At 48.3% G+C, this 20,122-nt stretch overlaps 1 protein-coding gene and 1 long non-coding RNA gene across 2 annotated transcripts; both read right to left on the bottom strand.

The window, feature by feature from the left end:
• Nucleotides 1-1,698: 1,698 nt before the first annotated feature.
• On the bottom strand, nt 1,699-13,621 carry LOC147099726 (uncharacterized). The gene is made up of 3 exons (XR_015073903.1): nt 13,376-13,621; nt 5,003-5,100; nt 1,699-1,826 (listed from the first exon to the last, which is right to left on the bottom strand). It is a non-coding gene; the product is annotated as an uncharacterized LOC147099726 (long non-coding RNA).
• A 2,419-nt stretch (nt 13,622-16,040) lies between these two features.
• Nucleotides 16,041-18,712, bottom strand: LOC147099725 (ferritin heavy chain B-like). The gene is made up of 4 exons (XM_085969224.1): nt 18,701-18,712; nt 17,567-17,713; nt 16,719-16,844; nt 16,041-16,424 (listed from the first exon to the last, which is right to left on the bottom strand). Exons 1-4 carry the CDS (start codon nt 18,710-18,712, stop codon nt 16,272-16,274), a joined length of 438 nt encoding a protein of 145 aa, XP_085825350.1. The 3' UTR covers nt 16,041-16,271.
• Nucleotides 18,713-20,122: the final 1,410 nt, after the last annotated feature.

The raw sequence follows: 20,122 nt of genomic DNA, 5'->3' as shown, positions 1-20,122 counted from the left end.
ATGAGCTCCCGACTCCTGCTTCGAAACGAAAATCGCATCGCAAGTGTGAATGTTGCGGTGTCCTATTTCTTTAAAAGTGAATCGAATTTTATCACAAGTGAGTCTTCAGTGAACAGCGACCATGACTGAAATTTTGAGTTGGGACTGGGACAAAGAAACTCTTGCCTTTACGTAGTTGTATTGCCTCTCGGAGCACAACACCTGAAGGAGGTATGGTAACTTGGATTTATGTAGCGCCTTTAATGTAGTAAAATTTACCAAGCTTCTTTGAGGTAAGAATGGACAACAAACGATAGAAGAGGCAGTGCAACGAAAGTTCACTAGATTGATTCCTGGGATGAGAGGGTTGTCCTATGAGGAGAGATTGAGTACATTGGGCCGATACTCTCTGGAGTTTAGAAGAATGAGAGGTGATCGCATTGAAACACACAAGATTCTGAAGGGGATTGACAGGGTAGATGCTGAGAGGTTGTTTCCCCTGGCTGGAGAGTCTAGAACTAGGGGGCATAGTCTCAGGATAAGGGGTCGGCCATTTAGGACTGAGATGAGGAATTTCTTCACTCAGAGGGTTGTGAATCTTTGGAATTCTCTGCTACAGAGGGCTGTGAATGCTCAGTCGTTGAGTATATTCAAGGCTGAGATCGATAGATTTTTGGACTCTAGGGGAATCAAGGGATATGGAGATCGGGCGGGAAAGCGGAGTTGAGGTCGATGATCAGCCATGATCTTATTGAATGGCGGAGCAGGCTCGAGGGACCGACTGGCCGACTCCTGTTCCTAATTCGTATGTAAGAGGAGGAGGGGGTGACCAAAAGTGTGGTTGAAGAAGTAGGAGGCCTTTGGAGGGAAGATAAATGTTCCAGCGTGTGGGGTTGAGATACCTCAAGGCTCTGCCACTAAAAGTGGAGTGGGAAATACCTAGGGAGGTGGGGTCGGAAGAGTGGAGGGCAGTAAGCATTGGGTTGGAGGTGGGGATATAATGGAGGTTGATGCAGATGAGGGTGCTACAGTCACTGCACCTAAAAGTAATTCATTCTGAACATTTTAGAAATTGCCAAAAATAGGCTTCTCACAGAACAGGAATTGGCTTCATCTCCCGCAGCGAAGAACTGTGGAGGGAAATTTCCAATAAATAGCGGTGAGAATTGTCACTGCCTGGGTGTGAGCTTGGCGGAGGCGGTAGCCCTCTCGGCTCTGACTCGAGTACACAAACTGAGCAAACATGCCACTGAGGGAGGAGACCCCAAACCAAGTTTAGGTGGATGTAAAAATCCCGTGGCACTAATGGAAGACGACCAGGTTACTCGACCAGTATTTCCAACTAACACAACCACAAACAGATTAACTGGTTGATTATTTCAGTGCTTAACTGTTTGCCTAAATAACTACTGTAAAGTAATTAATGGGAACATTTAAGAGATGTGACATGGCTCTATATAAATCTATCACTAACCGTGGTGAAAGTTTTTAAAACTCTGCTTGCACTATTGTCAAGGGTCAACATCGTGTGCCTTGTTTTGGAAGTGCATCATATAATGGAACATTGCATGCCTGGTCCTAGTGTCCCTCCGATGAAAGGCTGCTGTAAGTCACAAGTGTGAGATGGGATCGATCCTTCACGGGCGTGAGATAAGCTGGATATCCCACGGTCCTTTATACAACACGTGCCGCCACAAAAAAATCAGAACGAGACATCTCGATGCGACTATTCCGCTGCGGTTTATTCACCGGGCAGAAGGTTTGTTAGGGAGGGGGAGGTATGGAAAGGAAATGAGGAGTTCTGGAAGAAGGAGCGGTGAGGAAATGGGCATCCCAGAGATGGTTACCTGCAAAAAGAGAGAGACGTGTTACATAGCAACATAGAAACATAGAAAAATAGGAGCAGGAGTCGGCCCTTCGAACCTGCTCCGCCATTCAATATGATCATGGCTGATCCTCTATCTCAATACCATATTCCCGCTCTCTCCCCATACCCCTTGATGCCTTTTGTGTCTAGAAATCTATCTATCTCCTTTTTAAATATATTCAATGACTTGGCCTCCACAGCCTTCTGTGGTAGAGAATTCCACAGGTTCACCACCCTCTGGGCGAAGAAATTTCTCCTCATCTCAGTCCTAAATGTCCTACCCCGTATCCTGAGACTGTGACCCCTTGTTCTAGACCCCCCCCAGCCAGGGGAAACATCCTCCCTGCATCCAGTCTGTCTAGCCCTGTCAGGATTTTATACGTTTCAATGAGACCCCCTCTCATTCTTCTAAGCTCTAGTGAATACAGACCTAGTCAACCCAATTTCTCCTCATACGACAGTCCTGCCATCCCAGGCTAATTGAACAGTGCGTATCCCACTTAGACATAAGAGGAGGGAAACTGGTTGAGGCAATGGGACAGATACTAGCCGTCCAGCTCGAGTACCCAAGTTCAAATCCAGTCAAAGGGGTGAAAGTTTTCTCTGTTGGCTCTAAGGGGCCGATGTGAACTGAGTTTGAACAGTCACGATCCATTATTTTTTTTGGTGGGCATAGCCTACAGAACAAAATTGCTCTCAATGTGGCATAAACTGAGTGTGCGGTGGAAGCAGATTCAGTATTAACTTTCAAAAGGGAATTGAATATAGACCTGAAGGTGGGGGGGGGGAATTGCAGGGTTATGGGGGGCAAAGATAAATTCAATTCAATTCAATTTTTATTTGTCATATATGCAGCAGACATGTGTACTGCACAATGAAATGTTGATTTTTACGAGTCCTCCCAACATTGGAATAAATATGGCATAGCAATGATAAAAATACTAATAGAAATACAGTAATAATAAATAAGACAACAGTAATAAATAATAATCAATTATTCATTCATGAGTTTTATGGCCTGGGGGCAGAAGCTGTTTCGAAACCTGCTGGTACGAGACCGTATACTTCGGTATCTCTTACCGGACGGGAGCAGGGTGAAGAGGTTGTGGCTGGGGTGGCTCGCATCTTTGATGATTCTCAGGGCCTTCCCCCGGCACCTCTCGGGGTAGATATCCTGCACAGCAGGTAGTTTAATTCCTATAGTATGTTGTGCAGCTTTCACCACCATCTGTAGAGCCTTGCGGTCTGTGGCGGTGCAGTTGCCATACCAGGTAGTGATGCAGCCGGACAGGATCAGGGAGAGTGGGATGAATTGGATAGCTCTTTTTCAAAAAGCCGGCGGCACAGGCACGATGGGCCGAATGGCCTCCCTCTGTGCGGCGTCATTCTGTGATAATTGACAATGTCACTCGGACAGATTTGGGAAGGGTTGGTGTCGGAAATGGAAAAATGCCGCTCTGATACACTAGAGGGTGCACTTTTCAGGTTGGGGTGGGAAAGGGAAATGCACAGAAGCATTGGTCAGAATAGTACAGGTTATATAAGAGAGAGAGACAAAAAATTTAATGGGAAAGTGAGAGAGTTTGGAGGCTAGAGGTGGGAGAAGGAATACTTATTAGTTTTTTTTGTTCGTTCCTAGAATGTGGGTGTCGCTGGCAAGGCCGGCATTTATTGCCCATCCCTAGTCGCCCCTTGAGAAGGTGGTGGTGAGCCGCCCTCTTGAACCGCTGCAGTCCGTGTGGTGAAGGTGCTCCCACAGTGCTGTTAGGGAGGGAGTTCCAGGATTTTGACCCAGCGACGATGAAGGATCGGGCGATATATTTCCAAGTCAGGATGGTGTGTGACTTGGAGGGGAACTTGGAGGTGGTGGTGTTCCCATGCGCCTGCTGCCCCTTGTCCTTCTAGGTGGAAGAGGTGGCGGGTTTGGGAGGTGCTGCCGAAGGAGCCTGGTCAAGCTTTCTCCTGTATCCTGGCCCAGTGAGAGAGAGGGGTAGGAAGATTGGCTACAAAGCATTTCTTGCTGTGGCGACCAGGAGTCAATTGCCCCAGTGATAACGTGGAGGAGGGGAGAAGGGGCAATCAGTGACTCAAAGCACTACCGTCAGCAATAATGTGGCAGCAAAATTGGATTAAACCACAGTCAGAGTGTTCTGGGTAATCAGCGTGATGCAGACCAGCAAACTCAGCACCGATCAAGAATTCAGGTTGCTAACAATGTTCCCTTTAATTCTTTTTTTGGGTGCGCGGTCCTTTTAAGGGGCTGCATGTATGGTTTTTCCTATTTAATAGTCGGTGAGCTGGCTGCGCGGGAGGTGCCGAGCGCTGCGCAGTTGCACAGCTTAAAGGGAGCATTGGTTGCCCCGGCGTGGCCAGGAATTGAAGATTAATCTCACGGACACGGCAACCCAGGAGAAAAATCATAGAGGCATTAATTATTTTTTTCAATTCCTTTGAACACTTTCATTTATTCATTCTAAAAATATTGGAGATCGGGGGAGGGGGAAGGCTGTTCTACTGGGTGAGGCTGTTGAAGGCCGGAGGTCATGTGATAAAACCTCCAGGAATTTGTCCAATCAGAGTTGGCAACCCTGCCCCTTACTGGCCAAACCCTGCAACTGCATCCCGAAAGTTGACATAGCAAAATTGAGTGGGAAATGTTAACCCATTCCTTGACAATCCTGATAACTGGAAAGTAAGGGTTGGGGACTGGAAATGGACACCTGTTAGGAACTTAGGATGAGCAGTAGGCCATTTGGCCCCTCGAGCCTGTTCCGCCATGGGCCGCAAGATTTTTTAATTTATTGACTGGCTTGAGACTTGGCCCAAGGATTTGCCCAGTGTTGATGGCCCTGGTGAGCACAGGAGCAGGAAGGATCAAGAGTTCGATACACACAGGTGGCATCTTAATTCATGTCCATCAACCCCAGTTGGGAGACTAGACCGTGCACAAAGCAGACACGACATGTGTCATCTGCTCCCTGGGATTTACGTCACCACAATGGGGCGAATGGGAAAATCCAGCTCCCAGACTGGTGCCCTCTCCTTGCTGGCTGAGGGAGCACTGAAGCAGAAAAGCCACGAAGGCGGTTCATGTGGCCCAATGGATAAGTACCACAAAAACAGCGACACCAAACTGATCATATAACAGACGCTCACCAGTCAGCTGTTGTTAAACATTAAATCCTAAGGTTTTCATGCAGCTCTTGTAGGCTTGAGTTGCTTCTTTGCAGTTTTCTTCACCTTTATCTGCGATACTGGAAATGATTTGAAAATAAATCACCGAAGTTAAAGGCAGATCGACAATGTACGGGAAATACGTCTAAACCCCAAACACCCTCAGTCCTGCACTGGAGTGTCGGCCAGTGGCTCAGTGGGCAGCGCTTTCGCTCTGAGTCAGAAGGTTATGGGTTCAAGTCCCACTCCAGAGATTTGAGCGCAAAAATATAGGCTGGCACTCCCAGTGCAGTACTGAGGGTGCTGCACTGTCGGAGGAGCAGTTTTGAGGGAGCGCCGCACTGATGGAGGGGCAGTACTGAGGGAGCGCTGCACTGTCGGAGGGGCAGTACTGAGGGAGCGCCACACTGTCGGAGGGGCAGTACTGAGGGAGCGCCGCACTGTCGGAGGGGCAGTACTGAGGGAGCGCCGCACTGTCGGAGGAGCAGTACTGAGGGAGCGCCGCACTGTCGGAGGGGCAGTACTGAGGAAGCGCCGCACTGTCGGAGGGACAGTACTGAGGGAGTGCCGCACTGTCGGAGGGGCAGTACTGAGGGAGTGCTGCACTATCGGAGGTGCCATCTTTTGGATGAGACGTTAAACAGAGGCCCCGTCTGCCCTTTCAGGTGGATGTAAAAGATCCCATGGCACTATTTTGATGAAGAGCAGGGGAGTTCTCCCCGGTGTCAATATTTATCCCTCAATCAACATCACTAAAAAAACAGATTATCTGTCATTATCACATTGCTGTTTGTGGGAGCTTGCTGTGCGCAAATTGGCTGCTGCGTTTCCTACATTACAACAGTGACTACACTTCAAAAAGTACTTCATTGGCTGTAAAGCGTTTTGGGACAGCCTGAGGTTGTGAAAGACGCTATAGAAATGCAAGTCTTTCTTTCTCTGCCTCCACAGTCCCAGTGGGGACAAGATGCACAACTACAAGAGAGCTGGGTAGAAAGGTAGGAGATAAGGGGGTTGAGGGGATGAAAAAGTGAGATGGGAGTAAGGAAATATAGAGGGTCAATCATTTCCGTAATTATTAAAAGAAAATGTTATATACTCTGGGGGAAGTAGGTGACCTCTTACTTCTGGGGCCTGGGTCCTGGTGCAGCCAATCCGATGGGGTGATCGTCTACCATCTGTAAGGGTGCTACACGAAATTTAGCTCGAGCAGTTCTAGACATCGTGGCACAAAACTGACCCAAAAAGACACTTGTAATCAGGAGGGTTGGTACGGGAAATGCTACATTATTAGTGCAGCTGGGGTGGGAGTGCACTGCTGAGGTTAGGGCTGAAGGACACTGTTAGGGCGGTGTACTCCTTTATGCAAACAATAAACTGTAACTTAACAAAAACATTAAAGGAATCTTAATAAATTAAATTGAAATTTGGTTGTCGGGGGTGATGATGCACTCCAGTCCCCGCGGCGCCCACCGGTCGCGGAAGGCCTCGAGCATGCCGGCGGACACTGCATGCTCCGACTCCAGGGCCGCCCGGGTGTGAACGTGGCCGCGGAAGAGAGGCAGGCAGTCGGGCCGAACGGCCCCCCTCGACCGCCCGCTGCCTGGACCCAGTTGATGGCCACTTTGGCCAGGCCCAGGAGCAGTCCCTACGAGGAGGTCCTCCGACCTGCCCGCTCCCCTCCGCACCGGGTGACCGAAGATCAGGAGCGTGGGACTGAAGTGCAGCCAAAAATCGAGGAGCAGCCCTTTCAGATAGTGGAACAGGGGCTGCAACCTCTCACATTCTATATACACATGGAACACGGACTCCTCCAGGCCGCAAAAAAGACAGGCGGCCTGGGAGTCCGTGAACCGACTTAAAACCACATTGCACGGGACTGCCCCGTGCAACACCCTCCAGGCCAAGTCCCCAATAGTGTGGAGATGCCGGAGTTGGACTGGGGTGGACAAATGTAAGAAGTCACACAACACCAGGTTATAGTCCAACAGCTTTATTTGAAATCACAAGCTTTCGGAGCGCTGCTCCTTCGTCAGGTGAAGTGGAGAAATGCATAAAGACACAGCTTATATAGTCAGAGAATCATGTCAGATGTTTACAGGTAATCTTTCCAACTGCCATTTATCACACCTCGGCAGAGAGATAATCACAGCTGTGATTTCAAATAAAGCTGTTGGACTATAACCTGAAGTCCCCAATAGACAAAGGGAGGACTTCTGCGTAGAGAGCCCCCCATTGGGGATCTCCGCCTCCTCGGGACGGCACGATGGCACGCCAAGGCGTGTCTGGACAGCAGATGAAGATGGCAAAGTGGAAAGTGTGCAAGAGCAGCCCGTACAGGAAACCCCTCCGTGCAGAGTGCAGAGGCACGGAGGGCATTTGTTGGGGCAGTGTGGAGCAGTGTTGTCCAAGACATGAACGACTAGCCACAAGTGGCCAATTGGTAATCCAGACTAATTTCTAATTAGTAAATAAAACCTGAGCAATAGACACTGTCGTTGAACATTTCCTCTGGTGGTGGGGGGGAGTCCAGAGCAAGGGGGCACGATCTTAAAATCAGAGCCAGGCCGTTCAGGGGTGATGTCGGGAAGCACTTCTTCACACAAAGGGTGGTGGAAATCGGGAACTCTCCCCCCGCCGCAACCACCCCCCTGAAAAGGCTGTGGATGCCGGGGGTCAATTGAAATTTTCAAGACTGAGATCGACAGATTTTTGTCGGGTGAGGGTATCAAGGGGATACGGAGCAAAGGGGGGAAAATGGAGTTGAGGTCGCAGATCAGCCTTGCTCTCATTAAATGGTGGAAGAGGCTCGAGGGGCTGAATGGTCTCCTGCCGTTCCGACGTTGTGCCCTTTCTATTGGTAAAGTGATGAAAAGCAAAGTGTGCGAGTGTGCTTTGATCGCTGTGTGTTGCTTTACGTCCTTGGTTACTGAATGGCGGTAGATGTTTGTTCAGTGACTATACACAGGTGAAGTGCATTTCCCCCTATTATGTGAGTGTGCTTCTTTTGATTGCACAAATCAGCTTTTTTTTTACCTTTTTGATTAAACAAATTGACTGTAAATCAGTAAAACTTTAAATAAAGCCCAACAAATCAAATTAAAATTGTGTTGGCCGGGGTGACGATGCACTCCAGTCCCCACGGCACCCACTGGTCGCGGGAGGCCTCGAGCTTGCCGGCGGACACCGCGTGCTCCATCTCCAGGGCCACCCGGGCGCGAACATAGCCGCGGAAGAGAGGCCGGCAGTCGGGCCGGACGACCCCCCCCCCTCGACCGCCCGCTGCCTGGACCTATTAATGGCCACTTTGGCCAGGCCCAGGAGCAGTCCCTACGAGGAGGTATTATGTGAGTGTGTGTGGGAGGCGTCTTCTACTAAAATTGGAGCGCGTGGTTAAAATGGGTCACAGCTGTGGCTAGTCAGCAATTTCTATTGGACAACTCTAGTGCAGAGGGAGCTATACTCTGAATCTAAACCTTGCTAGACCAGGCACCTCAAACAGAAAGCATTCGATTCCCCAGCATTAATGGTCCTCATCTTGATAGACACAGAATTTGTTCCAAAATGAGAAGCTGTGCTGTTCCCAGTCACCATTGGTGGCCGTGCCTTCTGTTGCCTGGGCCCTACGCTCTGGAATTCCCTGCCTAAACCTCTCCACCTCGCTACCTCCCTTTCCCCCTTTAAGACGCTCCTTAAAACCGACCCCTTTGACCAAGCTTTTGGTCACCTGCCCTAATTTATCCTTGGGCGGCTCAGTGTCAGATTTTTTGTCTTAAAATACTCCTGTGAAGCGCCTTGGGATGTTTTATTACGTTAAAGGTGCTATATAAATACAAGTTGTTGTTGTTGTTAAACACTTAAAAAGAAAGACTTGCATTTACATAGCGCCTTTCCCGACCACTCGACATCTCAAAGCGCTTTACAGCCAATGAAGTACTTTTTGAAGTGTAGTCTCTGTTGTAATGTGGGAAACGCAGCAGTCAATTTGCGCACAGCAAGCTCCCACAAACAGCAATGTGATAATGACCGGATCATCTGTTTTTGTTATGTTGGTTGAGGGATAAATATTGGCCCCAGGACGCCGGGGATAACTCCCCTGCTCTTCTTCGAAATAGTGACATGGGATCTTTTACGTCTGCCTGAGAGGGCAGACGGGGCCTCAGTTTAATGCCTCATCTGAAAGACGGCACCTCCGACAGTGCAGCATTCCCTCAACACTGCACTGCGAGTGTCAGCCTAGATTTTGTGCTCAAGTCGCTGGAGTGGGACTTGAACCCACAACCTTCTGACTCAGAGGTGATAAGAGTGCTACCCACTGAGACATGGCTGACACTTGCGCGCAAGAATGAAGAAGCCCTCGCGAATCTCACACACACAGGGAACGTGTCCAAAAGTGTTTTGTGGATTTATCTGGGTGGGTCGTACCCAGAAACCCAGCACTAATGATCAGTCAGACTTCATTACACGAGGACAATGGGAAACACAGTGGCACCCAGCCGTGAAATGCCCGGAAATTCTTCCCTGGTTTCATGAGCTGACAGGCGCTGAGTCAGCGAGTTTGATGCTGGTCGCCCGACAGTTTAAATTACCCATCGCCGTGACGTCGGCCCTCAAACCTTGCCCTGGGGTTGGTCTCGTCAGATAAACAGGCAAAGTCACCGTCAGCTCGAATTAGATGGAACAGAGCTTGAGGTTAAAACAATACCAGGCAGTCAGAAGACTCGCACGCCAGCAGCACCGGTGCAGGGGAGGTTGGTTTTCTTGACACTCGTTAATCCTGAGCGCAGGATCTCTGCTTAGATGCTGGAATCATTTTTTTTTCAGTATCTTCACCCCCCCACCCCCCCTCAAAATCTCCAGACTGGAGGTGCCACGCTGGTAGCCATCCACTACCTCGCCTCAAATGCCCAGTTCCACATGAGCTTAGGCAGCGAGTGTCCGTAGACTATTTGGCTGTGGAAGGCACCACCGCCAAGGAAGACCATTAAAAATAAATCCAATGCACGCAACAGTTTTGGCAGGAGCCAGTGGGGAATCCCAGCTAATTCGACCTGAAACGTTAACTCTGTTTCTCTCTCCGCGGATGTTGCCTGGCCTGCTGAGTTTTTCCAGCATTTTCTGTTGTTATTTCGGATTTCCAGCATCCGCAGTATTTTGCTATCTCCCTAAGAGCAGCTAGCTCCAGTATAGTTTGGGAATCAAACCTGGGACCTTCTGGTCTGTATGGCCTACTTGATGATTGGAAAGGTAAGGCATCTGCAACACAGTTGGTAGCACTCCTGCCTCCTAGACAGGACTAGACAGACTAGATGCAGGAAGGATGTTCCCGATGGTCGGGGAGTCCAGAACCAGGGGTCACAGTCTAAAGATAAGGGGTAAGCCATTTAGGACAGAGATGAGGAGGAATTTCTTCACATAGAGAGTGGCGAACCTGTGGAATTCTCTACCACAGAAGGCAGTTGAGGCCAATTCATTAAATATATTCAAGAAGGAGTTAGATATATTTCTTAAGGCTAAAGGAATCAAGGGATATGGGGAGAAAGCAGGGACAGGGTACTGAATTTGGATGATCAGCCATGATCTCATTAAATGGTGGAGCAGGCTCGAGGGGCCGAATGGTCTACTCCTGCTCCTATCTTCTATGTTTTCTATGTCTATGCTTCCGATTCAGGAGGTTGTGGGTTTACGCCCAGGGCTCGAGGACCTACCGAATCCGATGCGGTACCGAGGGAACGCTGCATTGTCGGAGGTGCTGTCATCCAGACGAGACGTCAAGCTGACGGTCCTGCCTGCCTTCTTAGGTGGACGTACCAGACCCCATTGTGACCCCTATTTGAAGACGAACAGGCGCGGCGTCCCGGCTAACTTTCCATCCATAACAAACACCACCAAAGACATATTTAACTGGTCGTGCATCTCACTGCTGTGTGTGTGTGTGTGTGTGTGTGTGTGTGTGTGTGTGTGTGTGTGTCAGCTTGCTGTGCGCAAATTGGCTGCCGCGTATCCCTACAAAACAACAGCGATTACTACACTTCAAAAGTAATTGGCTGTCGACTATTTTTGACCATCCTGAGGACGTGAAAGGGGCTATATAAATGCAAATTCCTTCTCTCTTGCTCTCTCTGCACAGGCTTCCAACAGGACCTCCACCTACTAATGAGTTTAAACTCTTCACGTCCTACCTTAATGGGAACAATTAAGCACTTGTTAAAGAACATTGTCTGCACCAAGTGGCTTCCTCACTCTGTCGGAGGGGTTAATGAAGGGAGTTTGCTGACAAAGCACCTAGCTAACGGCCAAGGGGGTTGTTAGTCCCGCCTAATCTAGCGACTCATTAAAGCAGCCGATTGGTTCATAGAAATACATCAAAGGAAATCAGTTCTTTATTACCCAAGATAAGTACAGACGAGAAAGGCCATTCAGCCCATCTAGCTCATACTTCTTTAACCCCCCCGCCCCCCCCGCCCCCCCGCCCCCCCCGCCACCCGCCCCCCCGCCCCCCGTGCCCCCCCGCCCACCGCCCCCCATTTAACTACCGCCTGATTGATCAATATTTTCCCTTACTTATTGAAAAATGACTCAATTTTAAGAAACTCCAGTCCAACCTCAACTGGAGTATTGTGTCCAATTCTGGGCACCGCACTTTAGGAAGGATGTGAAGGCCTTAGAGAGGGTGCAGAAAAGATTTACGAGAATGGTTCCAGGGATGAGGGACTTCAGTTACGTGGATAGACTGGAGAAGCTGGGGTTGTTCTCCTTACAGCAGAGAAGGTTGAGAGGAGATTTGATCGAGGTATTCACAATCATGAGGGGTCTAGACAGAGTAGAGAGAGAGAAACTGTTCCCATTGGCGGAAGGGTCGAGAACCAGAGGACACAGATTTAAGGTGATTGGCAGAAGAACCAAAGGCGACATGAGGAAAAACTTTTTACGCAGCGAGTGGTGAGGATCTGGAATGCGCTGCCTGAAAGGGTGGTGGGGGCAGATTCAATCGTGGCTTTCAAAAGGGAATTGGATAAGTACCTGAAGGAAACAAATTTGCAGGGCTCCGGGGAAGGGGCGGGGGAGTGGGACTAGCTGAAGTGCTCTTGCAGAGAGCTGGCATGGGCTCGACGGGCTGAATGGCCTCCTTCTGTGCTGTAACCATTCTATGATTCTAGGTATTAATTGAGATTGTGTCTCCTGCCATCAGTCCTGCACTTCCCTTATTACTAGTTTGTCCCCTTCTCTTGCCCATTGTAATTGCCTTCTCTATATCACTTAATATCATCCATACCTCTACGAGGTCCTCGCTCGTTCATCCTTCTTTCAAGGCTGAATTTTCCAACGCTCTCCTCCTAACTCAATGCTTAGCCTCGCGAATCTTCTCTGGACTGACCTAAAATGGATGCCCTGCTTCACCTGGGTCCTGTTTAAGTGACTTGTACTTGAATTTAAAAAGTAACTTACTTTAGAGAAGTGCTCTTCAATCTATAGCTAATAAATGTATCAAAGTAAGCTGTGGGCCTAGCTGATGAGGAGTGAGTGGAGCAGAGATTGGCCATGGTGTGTCTTGGGGACTTTCCTAATTCCTCATCCAATACACCAACAACAACTTGTATTTATATAGTACCTTCAATGTAGTAAAACATCCCGCGGCACTTCACAGGAGCGTCATCAGACAAAAATTGACACCGAGCCACATAAGGAGATATTAGGACAGGTGACCAAAAGCTTGGTCAAAGAGGTAGGTTGTAAGGAGCGTCTTAAAGGAGGAGAGAGAGAGGCGGAGAGGTTTAGGGAGGGAATTCCAGAACTTGGGGCCCAGGCAGCTGAAGGCACGGCCGCCAACAAGCCCCATGATTACAAGTCCTGGTGCTTCTTTCTTGCAGATCTCGAGGCCTGTTCGCCAGGTTTCATTCCCAGGATCGAGGATAACCAGGGGCGATGTTGGTTTTGTGCTGACTCTCACTGTGGACACTGTGTGCTTCCTACCTCGGGTTCTGCAATATTTGTCAGTGTTGGAAGAGACTCCCCTCCTCCTGTGTTGGGGAGAGGTGGGAAGTGACAATAACCCTAATTGGAATAACGGGATGGCGGAGCCGGAATTCCACGCAAATGGTTAATTCGGAGTCGATTAGATACAAGCTGACAGGCCGACGACGCAGGATCGTTTCTGCTGCGAGAATTGGACAATGTATTTAACCGTGAAACAATTCTGCAATGCATAGGTTCAAAACCTCAGATCTGTGACGCATTCGGTGATTTAAAAAAAAATAACCCCATACATTTACCGTAAAGTTTCTAGAGATAGCAGCTGCCTCGTAACATTAAAATCAGACAGGAATTTGTCTTAATGCTAATCGACCAGCTCACCATTTCACCATGGCGGTTTTCAGCTCTGCGCAGGCGGCCTCAGCTGGTGCAGCCGCGGCCTTGTCTTTCTCCGCTGCGCGCACGCTCTCCTGGTCTTTACTGTCTGACATAGCGATGATCCTCTGAATGGCCGACTCTCTCTCTCTCTCCCTCTCTCTCTCCCTCTCTCTCTCCACTTCCCTTGAAGCTGAGGAGTGGAAGATAATTTTTTTGTCAAATGACGGCAGCAAGGGCGGAGGTCACCCGTCGGGCAGGAGAGATAACGTGACAGGCTCGGGCAGGGCTAACGTGAAGCTTATTTAACTTGCTGCAGATGTCCAGTGAGGGCCGGCCGTGGCATGCGTCCTCTTTAACCATCTGAGGACTGGGCTAAGCTACAAGCAGTTACCCTTTTGAAGTTTATTGCTAGGCTGGAGTTCTTGCTTTAGTGTCAGCCGTGGCTCAGTGGGCAGCACTCTCTCTTACCTCTAGAGTCAGAAGGTTGTGAGTTTCAAGTCCCCATTCCATGAGAGTTGAGCACAAAAATCCAGGCCAACACAGTGCTGAGGGAGTGCTGCACTGTTGGAGGTGCCGTCTTTCAGATGAGATGTTAAACCGAGGCCCTGACTGCCCTCTCAGGTGAACTGAACAAAGAAGAGCAGGGGAGTTCTCCCCGGTGTCCTGGCCAATATTTATTCCTCAACCAATGTCACTAAAAACAGATTATCTGGTCATTTATCTCATTGCTGTTTGTGGGAGCTTGCTGTGCGCAAATTGACTGCTGCGTTTCCTACATTACAACAGTGACTACACTTCAAAAGTACTTCATTGGCTGTAAAGCGCTTTGGGACATCCTCAGGTGGTGAAAGGCGCTATAGAAATGGAAGCCCTTTTCTATTCATGGGCAGCAAGCCAGTCAGTTTAAATGTTTCCCCCCCTTCCCCTCCAAGACACTCCCTCTTGTTGAGGTACAGTTGCAGGAGGACTAGTCAACCTCTGGGACCTCACACAAGAAATGATTCTTCACGCGTGCAGCTAGATGGAGAGTTGGAGGCAGGCTATCTGATAGCGGGGTGGGCGCGTGCACGCAGGAGGGGCAATGCAACCACACCCCGCCCTGTACCCACACAGATACTTTACAGCAGGGGGCAGTGGAGAGTAATCTGGCGCAGGAAGCCTGAGCGATTGTCCCTTCCCTGGCCCAAAGACACTACAACCAATTACATGTGTTTGAATTACATAGAATTTACAGCACAGAAACAGGCCATTCGGCCCAACTAGTCCGTGCCGGTGTTTATGCTCCACACCAGCCTCCTCCCACCCCTCCTCATCTCACCCCATCAGCATATCCTTCTATTCCTTTCTCCTCCATGCATTTATGTAGCTTCCCCTTAAATGTATCAATGCTACTCGCCGCCACCACGCCACGATAACGAGTTCCAACTCCATGTTGTTCCACGTTCTCACCACTCTGTGGGTAAAGAAGGTTCTCCTGGATTCCCCAGTGGATTTATTAGTGACTATCTTGTATTTATGGCCACTCGTTCTGGTCTCTCCCCACCAGTGGAAACATCTTCTCTACGTCTACCCTATCAAACCTTTTCATAAGCCTAAAGTCCTCTATCAGGCCACCCCCCAGCCTTCGCATGTCAAGAAAATTCTACATAAAGGAGCCCCAGCCTGTTCAGTCTTTCCTGATAGTTATAACCGCTGAATTCTGGGATCATCATACATCTAATAAAGCTTAGCCCAGGCCAGAAATCAAACCAGTGACCTTTTGGTCCATACAGTTAGCAGTGGAGCAGTTTCAGAACTGGGAGCTTCAAAACAAGTTACTGCGGTCAGGTGTCCCCCATGTCAAGGTGCCAGTGAACACAGTACATGGGCTGTTAAATGTGCAGTCACAAGCTACCATTACATTGGAAATGTTTTTAAAACTACTTGTTTAGAAAAGAGTTTCAATACTAGCTATTGAAGCAACAAGCCATGCATGATGGTACATAGGATTTTATTTATTATTTTTATTCATAGGATTTTATTAGAGAATTTCTGGTCTTACAGGAGGAGTTTTGAAATGTGTGTTTGCCGGAACAGTTGGCATGCTGACCAGTTTGCCATTGGTTTAGCAGATATGTATTTGGCACACACCATCTTGCTACGAAGTGGATTTTGTTTCGAATATTTTACTTTCTACAAAATTATAGTCAAGGTCTTGCAAACGGAGTCTTGCCCTGGCTACTAACTGGAGAAGCAATAGGTTTTAGATGAGGCACCCACTGCTGTTGCACAGAGGGAAAGGAGGAAGGAGCCAAGATTAGTTTAAGGAGATTTTAGCTAACATGGACAGAGAGACACACACACACACACATATGCAGAGATGCGCACACACAGGCAGGCAGGCACACAGGCACCAACCTCTTGTCCCATAACATGGCAATGGTTTCTAGTCAGTAAACAAATATTAATTCTACACAAGGAGAACTTTCCCAGCAGTGGTATAGTTCTAGATGTTGATTTTCCAGAGAGCCATAACTTTAACCAACAGGGTTTTCCAATACTCCACTCTACCGCCCAAATTAATACATTGGAAGAGGTCACTGGAAAGCTGGGCCTCTCATAGGCCCAAATTTTTTCCTCACTAATTGTTCCCTGTATGGAAATGTAATTCTATGGGACAAGGCTGCTGTCAGGTGAAATATAATGGCCCAATTTTAGATTTACTTGGATTGTAGTTTTTTTTAAAAAAAAAGGTAACAGCCAGAATGTCATAATCAAATAGTTATTTAATAGACCACAAATTCAGTCCATCACGTCATAGAGCATTAAACCAATATATTGCCAGTTATGTCAGACATACTAGTCTCATTAACCCAGTAGAGGTTCAACTTTGGGACAAGTCAAGTGGCAGAATTTGGCATTAGCTCCTCTCCAAGGTGTGCTTGTCGAACAGGTACTCTCCCATGCCATTCTCAGGGGCTCCCAGCCTCTTCAAGTTGGTGATGTGATCTCCAAGCTTCTTGATCATCTTCACTTGCTCATCCAAGTAGTGGGTCTTCAGGAAGTCACACAACTGGATAAAAAAAAAAGAGCCAGAGAGGTGAGGCCAGAATATCCAAGTCCTTGGGTACATCTCACTGTTTCACAGTGAACACACAGTACAACAGATTTCATAGTGATGGCTCAAAAATAATCGCAACAACCTTCTGGTTCAACCTTGCAGGCAGGATGTTCAAGTCATCACTGTGTAGCAGAGCAGAAAGCCCAATTGCACAGAGCAGGTTAGTGGAAGGACTGCACTCGTGAAAGTTGAGAGGAAAGTTTAACCAATTGCCCTCCTCCCTCCAACAGAGAATCAAAAACTTACATGAGGGTCAGTGCTCTCAGTGGCGAGTTTGTGCAGATCCAGCAGACTCTGGTTGACATCCTTCTCCATCTGCAGAGCTCTCTGCATCGCCTCCAGACCATTGCTCCACTCATCCTGCTCTGGTTTCTGGAAAGGAATTTTTGGTCTTAATGTTGTTTGATAAGCACTTCAATTTACTATTACATTTCCCTCACTGTCTTAATATGGAGGAAAGCCCAGTGCAGGTGTGCACAGAATTAAGCGAGTGCAAGTCCCAAGACTCGCAACAAGTCCCATTCGCCCATCACCACCCCCACCCCCCGTGCTCGCTGAGCTACATTAGCTCCCAATCCGGCAACACCTCGCTTTTAAAATTCTCATCCTTGCTTTCAAATCCCTCCATGGCTCGCCCCCTCCCTATCTCTGTAGCCTCCTCCTCCAGCCCTACAAGCCTTTGAGATCTCTGCACTCCTCCAATTCTGGCCTCGTGTGCATCCCCGATTTTAAAAATCGCTCCGCCATTGGCGGCCATGCCTTCAGCTGCCGAGACCCTAAGCTCTGGAATTCCCTCCCAAACCACTCTCCTCTTTTAAGACATTCCTCAATACCTACCTCTTTGCCCAAGCTTTTGGCCATCTGTCCTAAAAGTTCCTTATGTGATATCTATACCTGAACATGCCCTCTTCTACGTTGCCAGGTCAAACTCTAGTGTATAAGCGAGCACTTTCCTTCCACACCCGCTAATTATGCACAGAGTCAACTACCAGGGACTCATATCCACTGCAAGAGTGGGAACTAAGTCATTTTCTCAAATTAATCAAAAAATATCCCGGGTGAAGAGAAAATAAGCAGACACTCGATTCTCCAACCTTGATGTCCTTCAGGACAACACGAGCCCCGCGCTGATTCTGGAATTTCATCAGTCCCTCCGCGTGCTCACGTCCCTCCTGCGACCATTTCTTGAAGAAGCCGGAGAAATGATAGAGAGCAACGTCATCCCGGTCGAAATAGAAGGACTGTAGGAAGAAAAGTCACCATTGGCAACGGGAGTCACACCAGATCTAAAGCCAACTCAGTTGGTCTTGAATGGCCGTGGGCCATCAAGAACCAGATTAGTTCAATCAGTAAATGGACACAGCTCCCGGTAACCCATCTCATGTTGGGAAACAAGCTGACATCACAGGACAGATTTTGTCCTGGTTCGTTTTATGATCCTCTTTGTGGGGAGCTGGTGGAGGAGGGGCTTAGTTTGCTCAATTTGTACAAAACACGTTATCTTCAGGTATAAACTGGAGGAGAATAGACGGCTTCAGTTATTAACTCAACTTTATTTGCTCAGATGACTGGTGCACATTGAAGTGGTCACAAGTTGAATTAGGTTTAGTTTAATTAGCAAGCCAAACTTTTGTCCTCCCTCCCTACCCAGTATAACAAGAAACTATAACACAGTACTCCAGGTTCTGGATTCCCCCTGCTTCATTAGTACAGGAGGTTGGGTTTAACAGTGAACAAACACCATAATCTGAAGAACTATTTCAGGCACTTCTTACCAACCACTTCGGGCCAGTTAGTCAAATGTACTCAATTATCCCTTCACTGCAATAATCATTTCCCCCCCCCCCCCTCCCTTTCGGGTATTTTATTAGGCACGTGACATTCGAGTACACACAGTTTTTAGTAACTTGTGCATTCAATGTACAGGGAATTAAAATAAGACTTTTGTTTGAAGTCCAGAGCCCTTTGACTGGAAGTGGCTCCTGCAAGGATTAGGAGAAAGCCCAGCATCTTGCATCATTGTTGCCTTCAACCCAAGGCAACACCAACTTAGAGAGAACTGTTTCCAAGTTATTGGCTCCATTAATAGCTTTGAACTCAGAAGTCACTGTATTGAGAAAGAAAAATCTGAAACTCACCATGGAGAGATAAACATAGGAGGAATAGAGCTCCATGTTGATCTGCTTGTTGACAGCATCCTCACAGTCCTTGTGATAGTTCTGACGCACTTGGGAGGCCATCTTGATTATTATGTTACACAGCAAAGCAATCAAACAGCAAAATCCTGAGTCAAACCCTCTGTCCCCAGCTGCTGTATTTATACTGTTGGGGAACAGTACCATCTCCCTCCACCCCCCACACCTTGCCCTTTAATACAGGAAGTAGCTGCCCAGTTGATGAGTGACAGTTCCCAGTAACCAATCAGATCTTTTCCTCACTCAGAGCGCCAATCAAAAAGAGAGGATTGGAGATGCCACCCAGAGCCAATCAAAATGTTGAAGGGTGGCCACCATTGGATGACCATTGACTGACGATGCCATTACTGCTGAATGACTTTTCTTCAACTATGTCAGTAAGGGTTAAAATATCCTGAATCACAGAAATTTGCAATTTACTGGTTGCTCATAATTCTGGAAGGTTCAATCAGTTGGTTATTTGCAGTTGACTGTAGGTTTGATGCAACAACAACAACTTGTATTTATATAGCACCTTTAACGTAGTAAAATGTCCCAAGGTGCTTCATACGAGTGTACTCTTTTTTTATTGGGGTGATTAAACAAAATTGACTGTAAATTAATAAAACTTTAAAGGCACCTTAACAAATTAAATTAAAATTACATTGGCCGGGGTGATGATGCACTCCAGTCCCCGTGGCGTCCACCGATCGCGGAAGGCCTCGAGCGTGCCGGCAGACACCGCGTGCTCCATCTCCAGGGCCACCCAGGCGCGAACATAGCCGTGGAAGAGAGGCAGGCAATCAGGCCGAGCGACCCCCCTCGACCGCCCGCTGCCTGGACCTGTTCATGGCCACTTTGGCCAGGCCCAGGAGCAGTCCCCGGGTGCAGGTCCTCCGACCCGCCCGCTCCCCTCCGCACCGGGTGGCCGCAGATCAGGAACGTGGGACTGAAGTGCGGCCAAAAATCGAGGCGCAGACCCTTCAAATTAGTGAAAGAGGGGCTGCAACCTCTCACATTCAACGTAAACGCGGAAAACGGACTCCTCTAGGCCGCAGAAAAGGCAGGCGGCCTGGGAGTCCGTGAACCTGCTTAAAAGCTTATTGCACAGGACTGCTGCAGCAATTTACTGGTTGCTCATAATTCTGGAAGGATCAATCAGTTGGTTATTTGCAGTTGGCTGTAGGTTTGATGCAACAACAACTTGTATGTATATAGCGCCTTTAACGTAGTAAAATGTCTCAAGGTGTTTCATACGAGCGTTATCAGACAAAATTTGACATCGAGCCACATAAGGATAAATTAAGGCAGGTGAGCAAAAGCTTGGCCAAAGAGGTGGGTTTTAAGGAACGTCTTAAAGGACGAGAGAGGCGGCGAGGCAGTGCGGTTTAGGGAGGGAATTCCAGAGCTTAGGGCCCAGGCGGCTGAAGGCACGACCGCCAATGGTGGAGCGATTGAAATCGGGGATGCTCAAGA

This window comes from Somniosus microcephalus, chromosome 28 (genome assembly GCF_052327205.1).
Source record: "Somniosus microcephalus isolate GS21.2 chromosome 28, FLI_Smic_1.0, whole genome shotgun sequence".
NCBI classification, from domain to species: Eukaryota; Metazoa; Chordata; class Chondrichthyes; order Squaliformes; family Somniosidae; genus Somniosus; species Somniosus microcephalus.
This window is presented reverse-complemented; position numbering and strand designations above follow the sequence as displayed.

Excerpts from the sequence above, each read along its gene's own strand:
- LOC147099725 (XM_085969224.1), bottom strand. Across the intron at positions 16,845-17,566 it reads TTGTCCTGAAGGACATCAAG|AAACCAGAGCAGGATGAGTG; the intron begins GTTGGAGAATCG and ends ATTCCTTTCCAG. Across the intron at positions 16,425-16,718 it reads CTGAGAGCACTGACCCTCAT|TTGTGTGACTTCCTGAAGAC; the intron begins GTAAGTTTTTGA and ends TTTTTTATCCAG.